The sequence below is a fragment of the Colobus angolensis genome, unplaced genomic scaffold (assembly GCF_000951035.1).
Source record: "Colobus angolensis palliatus isolate OR3802 unplaced genomic scaffold, Cang.pa_1.0 Scaffold17, whole genome shotgun sequence".
NCBI lineage: Eukaryota > Metazoa > Chordata > Mammalia > Primates > Cercopithecidae > Colobus > Colobus angolensis.
Window position 1 is genome coordinate 1,131,284 of NW_012114821.1, and position 19,913 is coordinate 1,151,196.

General features: G+C 48.3%; 1 protein-coding gene across 2 annotated transcripts in view; it reads right to left on the bottom strand.

Annotated features, from left to right (window-relative positions):
- SPATC1 (spermatogenesis and centriole associated 1) overlaps window positions 1–2,311 on the bottom strand; it is a 45,150-nt gene extending 42,839 nt beyond the window's left edge. For both annotated transcript variants that reach the window (XM_011938047.1, XM_011938046.1), the window contains exon 1: window positions 1,986–2,311. In XM_011938047.1, coding sequence (XP_011793437.1) covers window positions 1,986–2,196 — 211 coding nt within the window. In that variant the 5' untranslated portion in view covers window positions 2,197–2,311. The remainder of the gene's footprint in view (window positions 1–1,985) is intronic.
- Between the last annotated feature and the right edge of the window lie 17,602 nt (window positions 2,312–19,913).

Below are 19,913 nucleotides of genomic sequence, written 5' to 3' on the forward strand. Positions count from 1 at the left end.
AAATTACATTTAATTTTCTTTTTACAGCACTGCTCCTTGTGAGCAAGGCTAACTCCTAGGCAGTATGCCCAGAGTCAGCATTATGCACATTTTCCTATATACATTCATACACACTCATTCACACACCCACACCACACACTCCATACTTACACTACAGAGTATGTGTGGTACATAAGTGTGTACCACACATACTCTCATACCACATTCACACACATATACCCACATTACACGCACACACACGGGTCGGGGCTTTAATTGCACATCTGTTTCTCACTCGTGCAGTCCCTATGGCCAGGCATTTGTATGAGTAACTTCTATTGTGGCATGCTCCTTTCCCCTTCACAACCAGTTGGCTGGGCTCACCTCCTCCAGGAAGCCTTTCCTCACCCTCAAAACTTGACCTTTGGGGAGGTGGAAGATCTGAAGTGGTTCAAGGATTCCCTTAAGAATGAAAGCTGGGAGGAGAGGGCTTGCTTGGTTAGCCTGGGAGTACGAAACCAGAGTCTAGCTTCTTAAACAGGAAAATTTTCTTTCTTTCCTTCCTTCCTTCCTTCCTTCCTTCCTTCTCCTTCTTCTTTCTTCCTCCTCCTTCTCCTTCTCCTCTTCCTCCTTCTCCTTCTTCTTATTCTTCTTCTTCCCCTTTTCCCCTTCCTCGTCTTCTTCTTCTTCTCCTCCTTCTCCTCTCCTTTCCTTTTCCTTCCTTCCTTCCTTCCTTCTTTCTTTTGAAATTTCACTCTTTTGGCCCAGGCTGTAGTGCAATGGCACCACCTCGGCTCACTGCAACCTCTACCTCCTGGTTCAAGGGATTCTCTTGTCTCAGCCTCCCGAGTACCTGGGACCACAGGCGTGTGCCACCACACCTGGCTAACTTTTTGTATTTTTAGTAGAGATGGGATTTCATTATGCTGGCCAGGCTGGTCTCAAACTCCTGACCTCAGGTGATCCACCCACCTTGGCCTCCCAAAGTGCTGGGATTCCTGGGTGAGCCACTGTGCTCAGCCTATTATTAGTTTTTGAGATGGAGTCTCACCCTGTCAACCAGGCTGGAGTGCAGTGGTGTGATCTTGGCTCACTGCAAACTCCATCTCTCAGGTTCAAGTGATTCTCCTGCCTCAGCCTCCTGAGTAGCTGGGATTACAGGCATGAACCACCAGGTCCAGAAAATTTTTGTGTTTTTAGTAGAGACGGGGTTTCACCATGTTGGCCAGGTTGATCTCAAACTCCTGACCTCAGGTGATCTGCTTGCCTCAGCTTCCCAAAGTGTTGGGATTATAGGCGTGAGCCACCGCACCTGGCCCCATGTGTATTATTTTTTTTACCCTGTCTGTTGTCTCTGTGTCATTAGAGGTATACCATTTAAAACTAGAGGTGTCTGTGTGCTTGTGATCAGCATGGGGGAACTGAAGACCAGTCCTATGCCACATTCAGGTTGTATGGCAGGGAACTCAGTGGGTAGGGAGCAGGGAATTAAGACAGGAGGGGAGTGAGCGCAAGCCCGAAGGGCTTTACCCGCTGGAAACACCCAAGTTAACCAGCATGTCTAGTTTGGAGTGAGTCAAGTTCCAGTGGCTCACTGAGCCTGCAGGATCTGTAGGGGATCTTGACTTCTACAAGTAGCGGAGTGTTGAAGCTGTGCTGTGGGTAGGCTGGCTGAGGGTGGAGGGACAGGTCCTGCACCCACAGCCTGGGAGCAGCCTCCACTAAGATGAGCCAGGGGTGTGGACAAGATGGCTTGGGAACTCAGAAAGAGGGGCATGGAGGAGGGCCATCGATCTCAGATGCCATGAGAAGGTGAAGGATGCAGCACCCAGGAAGCCACTAGTGACCGTGCTAGAGCAGCGGCGTCAGGGTTCATTGCCACGCTGCAGAGGAGCAAGGAGGAGGGCGTTCCCTCCACGACCTCCTGAGACCTCAGCACACCGATCTGTCCTCTCTGGTGCAGTACCCCCTTCCCTCCCCACTCTCACGGGACCAAGGCCTCTTACCATTGCTCTGACGTGAGGGAAGGCCTGCTGTTGCCTCACCAAGCCCAGTCGTGAACCCGCTGATGCCGAGCACGCCTGCCTGAGTCTTGATCGCTGACTTGAGCTCATGATTCTCCCGAATGAGCCGCACCAGCTTCTTCAGTTCCTCATTTTCCCGCACCAGCCTCTCTATCTGATGCCGAAGCCCCTCATAATTGGTGAGTAGAGACATGCCCTGGGGCAGTGGGAAGGGTGCGGCCTACGGGAGGGTACTGCACCTAGAGGCTGCCCAGGGCCCCGGGCCTTGCCCGGGCTGAAGGAAGGTGCAGAGTCTGCAAGGCTGGCCCAGCGGGCCCTGGGTATTGTGAGGTCAGAGGCTGTGCCCTCCTCCTTGCCCTCTCTGCTGTAACACACTCAGCTCTCCATGCCACCAGGCCTGTGCACAGGCCTTGCCTTGGCCTGGAATGTCCTGACCCTTTCTCTATCTGGCCAACTTCACCCTCACGGTGCCTCTTCTGTGAAACTTCCTCTCCCCCACCGCAAGTTAATTGCTGCCCGCTGGGTTTCCCCAGCAGATGTGTCCTGCGTCATAGCACTTCCCCCGGTTCTGGTTCCGTGCTAGCTCCTTAACACTGTCCACTGGCTTTACAGTGAGGTCAGGGATTGTAACACGTTCCTGGAAACCCCAGTGTCCAGCAAAGGGCTTGGCACAATGTCTGTAGGTAACCAGTAAATATTTGTTGAACGAAAACCCACCACTCCACCTTCCTGGCCAGAATGCCCCTTCCCCACCTTCCTGGCCAGAATGCCCCTTCCTTGTGATCTTGAACATGCCTGGGTTTGACCTCTCAGCCTTCTCCTGGGATGCTGTGTCTTGAAGGCCTGGACACTCGCCCATGAGTTCTTCTGACCCAGGTGCTCAGAGTCTCTGTCTTACTGCTGGTCCAGGAGCTCTCTACAACTTGGAGTTTCCATTTCTGGTGACTCAGCGTTCTCTATTCGAAATCTCCCATCGGTGCCTTCTCTGTACTTGGATCTCTATTCCTCAGCTCCTTGAATGTTCCTGACGTTAGTCCTTCAAGAACCCAAGACTGTATCCCTCACTTGGCTCTGAGAACTCAGGATTCAGTCCTCATGATGCCACCCTTCTCTTAGAGCTATCTACAGATAACTCTATGGTCCTGACCTTGAGTACTGAGTGAGGCCGTGTCCTAGTGGCCTCCACTGGCTCCGTGGCTGTTCTACCTCAAACCTCTTTTTAGGGCAGGGAGAGGATAGCAAAGTCCAGGTACAGGCCAGAGGGCAGACTCCTGGTAGAATGTGGGAATGAGGAAGGGGAAGAAGGTCAGCCAGGGCTGGGATCAGTCTGAGCTGAGCATTCTACCTGGACCTCACAATGGGGGGCCTACCCCTACCCTTCCTCTAATGCTTCAGACTGTAATCCTGGCTCAGTCACTCTGGCCCCAGGGACCAGAGTCCCCAAGAACCAGAGTTGAGGTGTCTTCAGTCATCCCTCTAACTTTATAGAGTGTATCTGTTGGGTTTTCCTTCAACATGTGAAAATTAGCTTATCATGGTCTTACTTCACTATTGGCCTCTTGGGTTGATACAGGCTGTGATGGTTACATTTTATGTGTCAATTTTGCTAGGCTATAGTGTCCAGGTGTTTGGTCAAAATCTAGCCTAGACATTGCTGTGAAGCTATTATGTTGACTTTAAGTGAAGGAGATTACCTTCAGTCATTTGGCTGGGCCTCATCCATTCAGTTGAATCACTTTTTAAAAATTTATCTTTTTAATTTTGAAATTTGTTTATTTATTTCTTTACTTATTGATTTTTTTTTTTTGAGGCAAGGTCTCCATCTGTTGCCTAGGCTGCAATGTAGTGTCACCATCACAGCTCACTGCAGCCTTGACCTCCATGATCAAGCGATCCTCCTGCCTCAGCCTCCCAAGTAGCTGAGACTACAGGTGTGTGCGACCACACTCAGCTAATTTTTATTTAAAACATTTTTTTTTTTAGAGATGGGGTCTTACCACATTGCCCAGGCAGGCCTCAAACTCTTGGGCTTAAGCAATCCTCCTGCCTCAGTTTCCCAAAGTGCTGGAATTACAGGTGTGAGCTACTGTGCCTGGCAGAAGAACTTAAGAGTGAAAAAAACCTGAAGTTTTCTGGAAAAGAAGGAATTCTGTCTGAAGATTGTAGCATAGAAATCCTGCCTGAGTTTCCAGCCTGCCTTACAGATTTTGGACTTGCCAGCCCCCACAATTATGCGACCAAGCCCTTAAAATAAATCTCCTAATATAACAGAACTCTGACTGATGCACCATCTCTGTTTCCCTTTGTATATGCCAGTGTTGTCACCGACTGTGGCAGGCATTGTGTTAGGAATTGGGGGTTCAGTGCTAGTCATAGCAGGCATTGTCCCCACCTTATCGACTTTAGCAGCTAGTGGTGAGTGGCTATGAATTGAATGATCATGTGTAAATGCTGAGTTTACCCTGTGATAAATGCTGCCTGGGAGAGGCACTGGTGCTGGGAGAGGGTACAGCAGGTGGGCCAGATCCAGTCGGGGAGTGTGCTTCACCAAAGAAACCAAAAGTGTGGTGGAGCAGAGAATGAGCGGGGTGTGTGTATGTGCTGGGGAGGGATGGAGGGCCCAGGTCGGGACAGGGCCTGCGGCTGTGATCTTGATTGATCTTTAAGGAAAGGCGTGTGGGAACAGATTGGAGGGAAGAAGCTACTGAGTGGCACACAGTAAGGAGGCCACTGCAGTCATCCAAACAAGCAATGAGGGTGGCTGGTTCACAGGTGGTGCTGTGGAGGTGGAGAGAGTGGGCAGAGCTGAGAAATGTTTAGTGGTACTGGATGGGCTGGTCTTGGAGTTGGCCTGGATGTGAGGATGAAGGCGAGAATGAGGGCAGGATGGCCTTGCAGTTTCTGGCATGGGTGGTGGAGCCTCTGGTTATACCAGCCCAACTGGAAGGAAAACCAAGTTTAGAGTGAATATTCGGAGTCAGGTTTGGATGTGCTGCTGAGATCAGGATGTTAAGGAGATGTGCCAGGAGGCAGGGGGTTACTGCTCCAGGTCCCAGAGGAGAACCTACTGTGTGGCTGGAAAGATACACGTTAGAGGTATCAGCTCCTAGATGGCAACTGGATCCGTCTGAGCGGATGAAGTTGCCCAGGAATTGGGAACAAATGAGAGAGAATAAGCCTTCGGCCCACAGTGCCTAGCAGAGCCAGGACAAAGCTGCAGAGGACATAGAGCAGAAGTGCCCACAGCGACAGGAAAACTGGAGAAGGCTGAGCTGCGGAGGCCACAGGCAGAGGATATTTCAAGGTTATGTGAAGCAGCAGTGGTATCTAGTGAGGCTGAGAGCTCAGATGAGACAAAGACTGAAAAAAAGTGTGCATCAGCTTTAGGGACTGGAAAGTCATTGGTGATGCATCAAGGGCTGTTTGGGTGAAGTGGTTTGGCCAAGTGCAGATTCACAAGTCTGAAAAGTGAGTGGGAGGGTAAGGTGGAGATAGGGCACACACAGCCCTTTCCAGTGGTTTGGTTGTACGGAGAAGTGCAGGCAGAGCTGTAGGCAGGTTCCTCCTTCACTGTTCTCTTCCTCCTCTTGCAGCCTGGTGCCAGGGAAGACTGTGGCCCACCATGCCTCTGCTGCTTCCAGCCCCTCCTTGGAGTCACAGTGCACAGCAGAGGCCCTCAAAAGACTTCCAGGGTCTCCCAGAATGTTAGGCTGCAGCCTCCTGCTCCTTTCTTTGAATTAACCTCCGCCAGGCTTCCTCTTCTCCCCTTACTCTTATTTCCTCTTCATTCGAATTTTCGTTTTCTTTTTGTTATGTTGTATATACAAAGTGTCCTTTGGTATCCAAGTCTGTTGGGTTTGAGCTTGGTATAAAGAGTAACACAGGTTTGGGAGTGAGGTCCATCCAGAAATGTATCCACATCCATTTGGATGATATGTCTGGGGCTAGTGTCTGCGGAGTGAGAGACACTGGGCCTCTCTCTGATGCTCTCAGTCCTGCCCTTCTGAGCTCTTGGACAGAGTCACTTGGGAACAGTCCGAGTTCCTGGCTGCAGGGAGGCTGGGCCCGCAGGAGTGACAGGAACCTCCTGGGGTGCACTCGGGGTTTGCACTCCTCACGGCCCACCCGTTAGGGGCTCATTGTGAACAAACCTCCAGTGTTGTCCCACTTGCTTTTGCTGAGTCAGATCTCCTCCTTCCCGTCTTGGGTCACTGGCTTGCACAGTTTGTCCCCATTCAAATTTGCTTCATTTGATTCCGCTCAGCATTTCAGCTTGTCAAGGCCTTCAGGGATCTTTGCTCCTTTCTTGGCTTGAGATTCTTTGTGTGTTTAACAAGTTTCCTTCTGAAGCCGTCTTTTCAAGGCATAAAATTGCTGAAGAACGGGGGCCTGTAGCCGGGAGTCCTCTGTTCCATCCACCTGACATGCCCTAATGTGCTGCCTCCGTGCTGGGTGTGCTGAGAGGCGCCTCCTGGGAAGCAGCCATCCACTACATGTCCGAGCAGTGCTGGCCATGTGAACATTTCAATCCTGCCTGCTGTGGCCATTTTGAACCTCCGGGTCTGCCTGTTGCTGACGAGGAGCTGCCGGGAGGAGCTGTCCAGTCCATGCTCCCACAGATTCAGTTGGCATTTGACTGCCAGTGTCCTCCAGGACATCGGCAGTGACTCCTCTCCATTGCTCTCCTACACTTCAGATGAGGAAAGGGCCATGGCCGACATTATTGAGTGCTTATTGTATACCAGGCACTGTTGTGACAGGCCTAACACGCCCCCGAGGCAGGTAGTACCCTCTCCAGCAGGCAGGGCCACTGAGGCATGGCCATGTCAAGTGCCTGGGCTCTCCCATGGGCCCTGGATCTTTCAACATTTTCCCAGCTGTCAAGGTCAGGGCTTGGTACAGGCAGCCTAGTCTTGCACTTGCTCTTCTCGCCTCTAGTCTCACCTCTTTTGCTTCAGCCTCTCTCTGCACAGCTGCCAAGAGTGGGGGGTGTGTCTTTCTGACACCCCACTGGAGCTAGGCTCTGCCCAGAGGAAGGACTTAGAGTGATGTCTCAGGAGAGGACAAGGGCCCCAGCAAACTCTGCTCTGCATCCCAGAGCCCAAAGCACAGGCCCTGGTACATGTTAGGTACTCAATAAATATATGAATGCATTTTTATTCAACCTTTTTCTTCCTTCTAAACAAATTGCACCATGAAGCTGGAGAAGCTGCTGAATACCAGCAGTTGAAACAGACAGTATAATAACTGGCTTCTGAGTGTCTGAGGACATGCCCTTGGGTTTCTGAGGAAACCAATATCCCTTCGATGAGTCTGGAGGGCCCTGGGGAGGCCGACAGTCCCCAGGAGAGGAGGGATAGCTGCTTGTCTACCTGGGGGTCCTGCCAGCCAGGAGCTGGGAAGAGTGGCCTCAGAGGAAAGGCTCCTGAGGTCTTGGCTAGAAGTAGAGACTTTTGGTAATATGAACTTGGTCATCAACCCCAGGGGTCATCCAGGTACCCCTCATGAAAGGCTCAGGGACTAAAAGCCAGGGGCAGAGACCGGGAGGCCTTTGTCAGGTGCTCTGGAGCCTTGCTAACTTCTCTGTGTTGTTGGTTCCTTTCTGCTGTTTACACAGCATTGTTTGGAGGGCAGCAAACAGTGTTTGGTGGGGCAGAGCAGGGAGTGGCATTCGGGCTGGGGGCTGAAGACCAGGAAGGGTGGAATGGAGAGCAGGTGGACACCAAGGCCTGCTGGAGTTGTGTGGTTGGGCTTCCAGGCCCTCAGACTCTGGAAATGACCATGGACTTGGCAGCTTAAACAATAAACGTTGATTTTTCATGGTTCTAGAGGCTGGGAAGTCTAAGGTCAAGGTGCATGCAGACCTGTTGTCTGGTGAGGACCCTTTCCTGGTGTGCAGATGTCTGTGTTCTCGTGTCCTCATATGGTGGAGTAGAGAGAGAGAGGAAGCAAGCTCTCAGTGATCTTTCTGTGAGGCTACACCCTCATGACCTAATCACCTCCTAATGCCATCATATTGGGGATTAGGATTTTAACACATGCATTTTGAAGGGGGACACAAACATTTAGTCCATAGCAGACTCCAGAGTCCCAACTTCAGACCTATGTTACCCCCTGACCCCAAACTTTGGTTAATTCCTACTCTTCCTTCAGACCTCAGCTTGTGTGTTGCCCCTCAGGGCCCCCAAAGTCTGCATCAGTCCTCATCAGAACGGTGCCCACCCTTCAGCTGTAGCACAGAGGAACTAGAAGCACCACTTCCCAGCTTTCTCGCTGTGGGCCTGGGGCAGGCCCCCAACCTCTCTGTGCCTGTTTCTTCATCCCTCGAGTGGGGATACCTTCCCTCCTCCTGCTGTCATTGTGAGTGTAAGATGCGGTGATGTGTGGAAGACAGCGAAGACACGCGCTGGCAGAGTAAAGCTCAACACACTGTCTCATCAACCCATAGACCTTGAAAACCTGGCAGGTGCCAGGCACATTGCGGGTCCCACAGGACACAGCGGGGAACAGCCAGACATGTGGGAGCCGTTGCTCTCTTTCTGGCTCTGTTTATATTGCCAGGAAATGCCCAAGGCAGCCAAGCTGGAAGTTGATCAGGGCACTGAGGAGCACTGGGGTTAGGGGGGCCCTAGGATCTGACAGGCCAGAATGAGGGTCCCCACTCTTCAGTTGGTGTTGAGCACCATCTCTTACCAGTGCGGGGAGCACAGCAAAGGCTCTGGAGCTGACATTCCAGAGGACAGTGGGCACTTGGAAGATGGTCAGTGTGGTGGCCTGTGCTCTGTGCAGAAGGTGGAGGAGGGGACAGGGGGCAAGAGCGGAGGGGGCTGTCTGATACGGAGTGGTCGGGAGGCCTCCTTGACAAGGTGCTGCTTGGGAGCAGACCTGAAAGAAAGCAGGGAATGAGAAACGGCAAAGCCTTCCAGGCGGAGGGCACAGCCAGTGCAGAGGCCCTGGGGTGGGTGGCAGGCTCGGTGTGTATTTGAAGACCGTCAAGGAGGCCAATGAGATGGAGGGGAATGAGCCACTGTGGGGAGGGGATGGCCGGGCCAGAGAAGCGTGGGATGGGGTCTGTAGGCTGAGATGAGGGTCTTGGATTTTATATTCAGTGACATGGAAAGGCTACGAGGGTTTCCAGGGAGTAGGAGGAGCTACCCTCTTTCAAAGAACTGTCCTAATTTTTAACAACCAGTTCGTGCGATTGTGACTGGCAAGTCCTGGGACTGCAGGATAGGAGCCTCTGTTGGGTGGCTCACGTCCACTACCAGCACTTCGGCAGGTGCCCGGTAAATCTTCGTGGAGCAAACACAAGTGGCCTGCCTGGGCCTGCCGGCTTGCCTTGCTCTGAGGCCTCAGGGTAAAGTCCAGGCCTCCTTGCTTGCCCGTCTTACTTCCTGTATCTCCATCCACCTTCAGCAGCTCACCTCGGCCTTCTGGATGCTGTTCCCTCTCTTGGTAGCTTTTTTTTTTTTTAGACTGAGTCTTGCTCTATCACCGAGGCTGCAGTGCAGTGGTGTGACCTCGGCTCGCTGCAACCTCTGCCTCCCAGGCTCAAGTGATTCTCGTGCCTCAGCCTCCTGAGTAGCTGGGATTTCAGGCGCCTGCCACCATGCCTGGCTAATGTTTGTATTCTTAGAAGAGACGGGGTTTCACCGTGCTTGCCAGGCTGGTCTCAAACTCCTGACCTCAAGAGATCTGCCCACCTCGGCCTCCCAAAGTTCTGGGATTACAGGCATGAGCCCCTGTGCCCAGCGTCTTGGTAGCTTTTCAACCGTGCCCATTCCGTTCACCCCAGGAGCTGGCCCTGCTCCCAGTCTGTGCCTTGTTCCTGCTCTGGGACACGGGGTCTGACTTGGTGCCTCTGTCCCGCCCTTGCTGGACCCCACAGCTGAGCGCCGACCTGTGAGGCACCGCCTCTCAGAGATAGTCTGTTCCTGAGTGGAGAGCGAGTTGGTCCTCTCCCCAGCCCTCAGCTCAACTGAATCCGCATAGACTCTAAAAAAGGAATTTTCATCAGCAATCTCTGTGAACACAGGGAAGGTGACAGAGGGGCTTGTTTAGGCCCCAGCCTGGGGACTGGTGTTTAAATTCAGCCCAGTCTTCCACTGGCTGCGTGGAGTTGGCAGTGTGAGGTGCCGGCAGGTGGGGCTACTTCACTTATGGCATGGGGGTAATGACACCTACACTCTGTTTGTCTTGAGGGTCAGAGGACATCTGGTAGGCGCTGAGGCCAGTGAATGCCTGGTCATGAATTAATTTTTGTAAAACTAAAACTGTCCCCATTAAACAATAATTCCTGCTTTCCCCTCCCCGTAGTCCTGGCCGCCCCCCATTCTACTTTCTGTCTCTTAAGACTTAAGGGGGGACCCTATGCAGATTTTTTCCTTTTTTTTTTCCGAGACAGGGCCTCGACCTCCTGGGCTCAAGTGATCCTGCTGCCACAGCCTCCTGAGGACTACAGGCGAGCGCTGTCATACCCAGGTAATTTTTTATTTTTATTTTTTGTGGAGACAGGGTCTCATTTTATTGCCCAGGCTGATCTTAAACTCCTGGCCTCAAGCGATCCTCCTGCCTTGGCTTCCCAAAGTGCTGGGATTACAAACGTGAACCACCACGCCGGCCTTTGTGGTGGTTGTTGTTGCCCAAGCTGGAGTGCAGTGGTGCAATCACGGCTCACTGCAGCCTCGGCCTCCCAGGCACACGTGATCTTCCTGCCTCAGCCTCCTGAGTAGCTGGGACTATAGGCATGTGCCACCACATCCGACTAATTAAAAAAAAAATTTTTTTTTTTTTTAGAGATGGGGCCTTACTATGTTGCCCAGGCTGGTCTTGAACTCCTGGGCTCAAGCTATCCTCCTGTCTTGGCCTCCCAAAGTCCTGAGAGTATAGGTGTGAGCCACTGTGCCGGCCCCTGTGCAGATTTCTGTTGCTTTTTTTTTATGTATCATTGCCTCCTTTCCAGAACTCTGTCCTGGAACTATGTTTAGCTTCTTCAGCTTCCCCAACCTTTGATTTTTATCTCAGGGAGATGCCACTGCTTTGCCTGGGACTGTTTTCTGTCACATGGCCTGAAATGTGCCTCTTCTGTCACATGGCCAGAAAGCCAGGATGATCACAGTGCTCCTCTCTCAGGGTCATGGTCCTGTGCTGGCTGTTGCAACACAGGACAGTTTTACAAGATGTTTGCATCATTTCTGAAAATCATTGTTTCATAACTTTTTTTTTTGAGACAGAGTTTCGCTCTGTTAACCAGGCTGGAGTGCAGCGGCGCAATCTCAATCTTGGCTCACTGCAACCTCTGCCTCCCAGGTTCAAGCAATTCTCATGCCTCAGCCTCCAAAGTAGCTGGGATTACAGGCATGCACCACCATGCCTGGTTAATTTTTGTATTTTTAGTAGAGACAAGGTTTCACTTTATTGGCCAGGCTAATCTCAAACTCCTGACCTCAAGCGATCCACCCGCCTTGGCCTCCCAAAGTGCTAGAATTACAGGCGTGAGCCACCATGCCCGGCTGTTTCATAACATTTTTTAGTTGTTTGTAGTGGAGTATGCCTGTAAATCCTAGTTCTCTCTTAGTCCTTTGTGGCTGGAAGTCTCCCTATTTATTTAAAAAATTGATTGTCCTGCGTTGGTTTGTAGGAATTCTTTTTACATTTTGATGGAAATCCATTGTCTGTTGCATGTGTTATGAATATCTCTCCCAGTTTTTAACTTGTTTTCTCAATTTAATTAATTTATTTTTGAGATGGGCTCTAGCTATATTCCCTAGGCAGGTCTCAAACTCCTGGACTCAAGTGATCCTCCTACCTTGGCCTCCCTTATTTTGTGTTTTTCAATTTTATCTTTTGATGAACAGAAGTTCTTAATTTGAATAATGTTGAATGTTTTTGTAGTTAGTGCTCTTGTGTGTCTCAAGACAGAAGTCGTAAAGTTTTGCTTTTGAGATTTATATTCTTCATCCAACAATGGTGGGTTTTTATTTTGAAGTAGTTACCCAGTTGCATCTTTAAAATGGGTGTGGTTCTGTTGTTCGCTTTTCTGTTACATTCCTTTTTTTTTTTTTTCTTTTGGTCTATTCTTGCATTAATACCACACTGTTTTAATTGTTATTTTTTATAATATGTCCTGATATCAGGGCTAGTCCTCATCTAGAATCTTCTTCAGAAGAAGTGTCCTGAGTATTTGTGGATTCCTGTTCTTTTACTCTTCTGTGTCAATTTTAGAATCAGCTTATTAAATTCTGTTGGGATCTTTTTCTTTTTTGGAGATAGGGTCTCACTATGTTGCCCAGGCTTTTCTCAAACTCCTGGGCTGAAGCAATCCTCCTACCTCAGCTTGTTGAGTGACTGATACTGCAGGCATATACCACTGTGCCTGGCCTATTGTGATTTTTATTGGACTTACTTTGAATAAAGATCAACTGGTATGATATTTGCCTTTAAAATTAAGATGCCTCTATTTAAAACTTTTTATTATGGAAAATTTCAAACCTATTGAAAAGAAGAGAAAATAGCCTGATGGACCCACATGTACTCATCACCCAGCTTGTACAATTATCAGCATTTTGTCAATCTTGCTTCATTTATCTCCCTCTTGCCTTTTTTTCCCTAGAGTATTTTAAAGCAAATCCAAGAAACTTTATTGTTTTATGAGTATTTCAGTATGTATCTCCAAGAGTAAGAACTTTGATATTTAACATAACAATGACATTATTATCCCTAATAAAATCAACACTGAGAATCGACACACACACACACACACACAATTGTGTATATATATTGAGAGATGGGATCTTGCTATGTTGTCCAGGCTGGTCTCCAACTCCTAGGCTCAAGCAATCCTCCTGACAAAGTGTTGGAATTACAGGCACGAGCCCCTGTGCCCAGACTTTTCTTTTCTTCTCTTCTCTTCTCTTCTAGAGATGGAGTTTTGTTCTTGTTGCCTAGGCTGGTGTACAATGGTGTGACCTCAGCTCACTGCTACCTCTACCTCCTGGGTTGAAGCGATTCTCCTGCCTCAGCCTCCTGAGTAGCTGTGATTACAGGCGTGTGCCACCACATCTGGCTAGTTTTTTCTAGAGATGGAGTTTTGTTCTTGTTGCCTAGGCTGGTGTACAATGGTGTGACCTCAGCTCACTGCTACCTCTACCTCCTGGGTTGAAGCGATTCTCCTGCCTCAGCCTCCTGAGTAGCTGTGATTACAGGCGTGTGCCACCACATCTGGCTAGTTTTGTATTTTTAGTAGAGGTGGGGTTTCACCATGTTGGCCAGGCTGGTCTTGAACTCCCAACCTCAAGTGATCCACCCACCTCAGCCTCCCAAAGTGCTGGGATTACAGGCGTGAGCCACCACGCCCAGCCTGTATTTTGAATTAAATTTATATTTTTAAAACTAAGGTTCGGCCGGGCCCTGTGGCTCATGCCTGTAATCCCAGGTACTCGAGAGGCTGAGGGTCTCTGAGGTAGGAGCGTCGCTGGATTCCAAAGGTCCAGGCTGCATGAGCCATGACCATACCTTTGCACTCCAGCCTGGGCAATAGAGTGAGACTATCTAAAAAATAAAAACTAGAAATTAAGGTTCTGTGAATGGTAAATTGTCATACTTTTTAAAATTTAAAAAACCTATGGGTGGTAGATTCTTTTAGGCTTTGATTATCTTAAAATGCTTTTATTTCATTCTTCTTAAATAGTAGTTTGCTGAGTAGTTTCAATAGAGTTCTGGATTAAAAATTATTCTCTGCCCCCAGCCCAACCCCTCTGCATTTTGAAGATATTATTCCATTGCCTCTCAGCATTTATTGTTTTTGTTTTGTTTTGTTTTGTTTTAGACAGGGTCTCCCGCTGTCACTTAGGCTGGTGTGCAGTGATGCAATCACTGCTCACCCCAGCCTCGACTTCCCAGGCTCAAGCAATCCTCCCACCTCGGCCTCCTGAGTAACTGGGACCACAGGCTTGTGCCACCACTCCCGGATAATTTTTTTTTTTTTTGTAGAGATCAGGGTCTCACCATGTTGCCCAGGCTGGTCTTGAACTCCTGAGCTCAAGCAATCCCTAAGCCTCAGCCTCTCAAAGTGCTGGGATTCCCAGCATGATCCACTGTGCTCAGTCCAGCATTTATTGTTGTTCATGAGTCTGTCAGTCTAATCCACCTTCCTTTGTAACTTGCCATTTCTTTCCGGGATTTTCCCTCTTTCCCCCACATACATAATGAGGTTATTGTTCTTTTGCAAAGTTTTTATTGGCACATATATAGAAAAGTGCACAAATCACAAATGTCGGTCTATGAATTTGCCACATTCTTGCTTTAGAGGATTACCTACATGAGTCATTTCTCCACTCCACAGCTGAAAGATTTTTGGATTGTTTCCAGTTTTTGCCTGTTACAAATAGTGCAGCTATGAACTTTTGTTTTGTTGTGTTTTGTTTTTGTTGTTGTTATTGTTTTTCAGATGGAGTTTCGCTCTTGTTGCCCAGGCTGGAGTGCAATGGCACGATCTTGGCTCACTGCAACCTCTGCCTCCTGGGTTCAAGTGATTCTCCTACCTCAGCCTCCCGAGTAGCTGGGGTTACAGGCATGCACCACCACGCCTGGCTGATTTTTTTGTATTTTTAGTAGAGATGGGGTTTCTCCATGTTGGTCAGGCTGGTCTCAAACTCCTGACCTCAGGTGACCTGCCTGCCTTGGCCTCCCAAAGTGCTGAGATTACGGGCGTGAACCACCACATCCAGCCTAGCTATGAACGTTTTTACACAGATCTTTTGTTAACACCTGTTTGCATTTTGGTGGGGGATATATACCTCAAAGTGAAATTGCTGGGTCATAAACTATGTATATATTCAGCTTTAGTTGATATTGCCAAAGAATTTTCCCTAATCAATTTACATTTCACCTGCAGCATATAAGAGACCTTGACTGGGTGTGCTGGCTCACTGCAGCCTATGCCTCTCGGGTTCAAGTGACTCTCCTGCTTCAGCCTCCCGAGTATCTGGGACTACAGGTGCAAGCCACCACATCCGGCTATTTTTTGTATTTTTAGTAGAAATGGGGTTTCATCATGTTGGTCACACTGGTCTCGAACTCCTGACCTCAAGTGATCGGCCCACCTCCGCCTCCCAAAGTGCTGGGATTATAGGGTGAGCCACTGCACTTGGCTGGGCTAACTTATCTTTTTGATTTTCAAAAGAATTTATTTTTTGTAGAGATGAGGTCTCACCACATTGCACAGGCTGGTCTCAAACTCCTGAGCTCAAGCGATCCTGTCTTGGTCTGGTATTACAATCACCTGGGATTATAGGTGTGAGCCACCATGCCCGGCTGATTGGCTAATATTTTGCTTGGAATTTTTACATATATGTTTATGGAGATATTGGCTTGTCATTTTCCTCCCTTTTAATGAGCTTGTCAGAATTTGGTATCCGTGTATCAGTGTTACACTACGTGTATTAGTTTATTGTTTTTTTTTTTTTGAGTTGGAGTCTAGCTCTGTCGCCCAGGCTGGAGTGCAGTGGCGTGATCTCAGCTCACTGCAAGCTCTGCCTCCCAGGTTCTAGGTGTATTAGTTTATTAGCATTGGTAAAGTCTATAAACAGAATAGCTTAAACAGCAATATTTGTTTTTCAGAGTTCTGGAGGCTAGAAGTCTAGGATCAAGGTGTCTGCAGGGCCTTGCTCCCTCAGAAGGTGCTAGGTAAGGATCTCTTCCAGTCCTCTCTCCTTGCTTCTGGTAGTTCCTTGCCTTGTGGCAACACATCCCAGTCTCCACATGGCATTTTCCCTGTGTGTGTGTGTCTGTGGTCAAATTTCGCCATTTTATAAGGGCATCAGTTACGTTGGATTAGGGAGCCATCCCATTACAGTTGACTTCATCTTGACCAATTACATCTTCAACAACCTTATTTCCAAATGAGGTCACATTCTGAGGTACTGGGGATTAGGACTTCAGCATATTAATCTGGTGGGGGTACCATTTACCTCACAATGCTGGGCTCGTAAAATGAGTTGGCGAGTTTTATGAGATGAGCATCACCTTCTTTTTACGTAAGTCTTGGTAGGTTATGGGTTGATGTCTTACCGTTTTAGAACCATTTCAAGCATTACGTATTCAGACGTTACTTCTTCCCCATTCTTTCTACTCCTTTTGGGACTCTAATTACGGGTATTTGTGACCCTACTCCCCACATTCTCTTATGCTGTGTTCTCTATCCATTCTCTTTATTCTCTTCGTGAGTTTTTTTTTTTTTTTTGGCTATAATTTCTGGGTCATGGGAATTTTTTGGTAGCTTTTTTTTTTTTTAGACTGAGTCTTGCTCTATCACCGAGGCTGCAGTGCAGTGGTGTGACCTCGGCTCGCTGCAACCTCTGCCTCCCAGGCTCAAGTGATTCTCGTGCCTCAGCCTCCTGAGTAGCTGGGATTTCAGGCGCCTGCCACCATGCCTGGCTAATGTTTGTATTCTTAGAAGAGACGGGGTTTCACCGTGCTTGCCAGGCTGGTCTCAAACTCCTGACCTCAAGAGATCTGCCCACCTCGGCCTCCCAAAGTTCTGGGATTACAGGCATGAGCCCCTGTGCCCAGCGTCTTGGTAGCTTTTCAACCGTGCCCATTCCGTTCACCCCAGGAGCTGGCCCTGCTCCCAGTCTGTGCCTTGTTCCTGCTCTGGGACACGGGGTCTGACTTGGTGCCTCTGTCCCGCCCTTGCTGGACCCCACAGCTGAGCGCCGACCTGTGAGGCACCGCCTCTCAGAGATAGTCTGTTCCTGAGTGGAGAGCGAGTTGGTCCTCTCCCCAGCCCTCAGCTCAACTGAATCCGCATAGACTCTAAAAAAGGAATTTTCATCAGCAATCTCTGTGAACACAGGGAAGGTGACAGAGGGGCTTGTTTAGGCCCCAGCCTGGGGACTGGTGTTTAAATTCAGCCCAGTCTTCCACTGGCTGCGTGGAGTTGGCAGTGTGAGGTGCCGGCAGGTGGGGCTACTTCACTTATGGCATGGGGGTAATGACACCTACACTCTGTTTGTCTTGAGGGTCAGAGGACATCTGGTAGGCGCTGAGGCCAGTGAATGCCTGGTCATGAATTAATTTTTGTAAAACTAAAACTGTCCCCATTAAACAATAATTCCTGCTTTCCCCTCCCCGTAGTCCTGGCCGCCCCCCATTCTACTTTCTGTCTCTTAAGACTTAAGGGGGGACCCTATGCAGATTTTTTCCTTTTTTTTTTCCGAGACAGGGCCTCGACCTCCTGGGCTCAAGTGATCCTGCTGCCACAGCCTCCTGAGGACTACAGGCGAGCGCTGTCATACCCAGGTAATTTTTTATTTTTATTTTTTGTGGAGACAGGGTCTCATTTTATTGCCCAGGCTGATCTTAAACTCCTGGCCTCAAGCGATCCTCCTGCCTTGGCTTCCCAAAGTGCTGGGATTACAAACGTGAACCACCACGCCGGCCTTTGTGGTGGTTGTTGTTGCCCAAGCTGGAGTGCAGTGGTGCAATCACGGCTCACTGCAGCCTCGGCCTCCCAGGCACACGTGATCTTCCTGCCTCAGCCTCCTGAGTAGCTGGGACTATAGGCATGTGCCACCACATCCGACTAATTAAAAAAAAAATTTTTTTTTTTTTTAGAGATGGGGCCTTACTATGTTGCCCAGGCTGGTCTTGAACTCCTGGGCTCAAGCTATCCTCCTGTCTTGGCCTCCCAAAGTCCTGAGAGTATAGGTGTGAGCCACTGTGCCGGCCCCTGTGCAGATTTCTGTTGCTTTTTTTTTATGTATCATTGCCTCCTTTCCAGAACTCTGTCCTGGAACTATGTTTAGCTTCTTCAGCTTCCCCAACCTTTGATTTTTATCTCAGGGAGATGCCACTGCTTTGCCTGGGACTGTTTTCTGTCACATGGCCTGAAATGTGCCTCTTCTGTCACATGGCCAGAAAGCCAGGATGATCACAGTGCTCCTCTCTCAGGGTCATGGTCCTGTGCTGGCTGTTGCAACACAGGACAGTTTTACAAGATGTTTGCATCATTTCTGAAAATCATTGTTTCATAACTTTTTTTTTTGAGACAGAGTTTCGCTCTGTTAACCAGGCTGGAGTGCAGCGGCGCAATCTCAATCTTGGCTCACTGCAACCTCTGCCTCCCAGGTTCAAGCAATTCTCATGCCTCAGCCTCCAAAGTAGCTGGGATTACAGGCATGCACCACCATGCCTGGTTAATTTTTGTATTTTTAGTAGAGACAAGGTTTCACTTTATTGGCCAGGCTAATCTCAAACTCCTGACCTCAAGCGATCCACCCGCCTTGGCCTCCCAAAGTGCTAGAATTACAGGCGTGAGCCACCATGCCCGGCTGTTTCATAACATTTTTTAGTTGTTTGTAGTGGAGTATGCCTGTAAATCCTAGTTCTCTCTTAGTCCTTTGTGGCTGGAAGTCTCCCTATTTATTTAAAAAATTGATTGTCCTGCGTTGGTTTGTAGGAATTCTTTTTACATTTTGATGGAAATCCATTGTCTGTTGCATGTGTTATGAATATCTCTCCCAGTTTTTAACTTGTTTTCTCAATTTAATTAATTTATTTTTGAGATGGGCTCTAGCTATATTCCCTAGGCAGGTCTCAAACTCCTGGACTCAAGTGATCCTCCTACCTTGGCCTCCCTTATTTTGTGTTTTTCAATTTTATCTTTTGATGAACAGAAGTTCTTAATTTGAATAATGTTGAATGTTTTTGTAGTTAGTGCTCTTGTGTGTCTCAAGACAGAAGTCGTAAAGTTTTGCTTTTGAGATTTATATTCTTCATCCAACAATGGTGGGTTTTTATTTTGAAGTAGTTACCCAGTTGCATCTTTAAAATGGGTGTGGTTCTGTTGTTCGCTTTTCTGTTACATTCCTTTTTTTTTTTTTTCTTTTGGTCTATTCTTGCATTAATACCACACTGTTTTAATTGTTATTTTTTATAATATGTCCTGATATCAGGGCTAGTCCTCATCTAGAATCTTCTTCAGAAGAAGTGTCCTGAGTATTTGTGGATTCCTGTTCTTTTACTCTTCTGTGTCAATTTTAGAATCAGCTTATTAAATTCTGTTGGGATCTTTTTCTTTTTTGGAGATAGGGTCTCACTATGTTGCCCAGGCTTTTCTCAAACTCCTGGGCTGAAGCAATCCTCCTACCTCAGCTTGTTGAGTGACTGATACTGCAGGCATATACCACTGTGCCTGGCCTATTGTGATTTTTATTGGACTTACTTTGAATAAAGATCAACTGGTATGATATTTGCCTTTAAAATTAAGATGCCTCTATTTAAAACTTTTTATTATGGAAAATTTCAAACCTATTGAAAAGAAGAGAAAATAGCCTGATGGACCCACATGTACTCATCACCCAGCTTGTACAATTATCAGCATTTTGTCAATCTTGCTTCATTTATCTCCCTCTTGCCTTTTTTTCCCTAGAGTATTTTAAAGCAAATCCAAGAAACTTTATTGTTTTATGAGTATTTCAGTATGTATCTCCAAGAGTAAGAACTTTGATATTTAACATAACAATGACATTATTATCCCTAATAAAATCAACACTGAGAATCGACACACACACACACACACACAATTGTGTATATATATTGAGAGATGGGATCTTGCTATGTTGTCCAGGCTGGTCTCCAACTCCTAGGCTCAAGCAATCCTCCTGACAAAGTGTTGGAATTACAGGCACGAGCCCCTGTGCCCAGACTTTTCTTTTCTTCTCTTCTCTTCTCTTCTAGAGATGGAGTTTTGTTCTTGTTGCCTAGGCTGGTGTACAATGGTGTGACCTCAGCTCACTGCTACCTCTACCTCCTGGGTTGAAGCGATTCTCCTGCCTCAGCCTCCTGAGTAGCTGTGATTACAGGCGTGTGCCACCACATCTGGCTAGTTTTGTATTTTTAGTAGAGGTG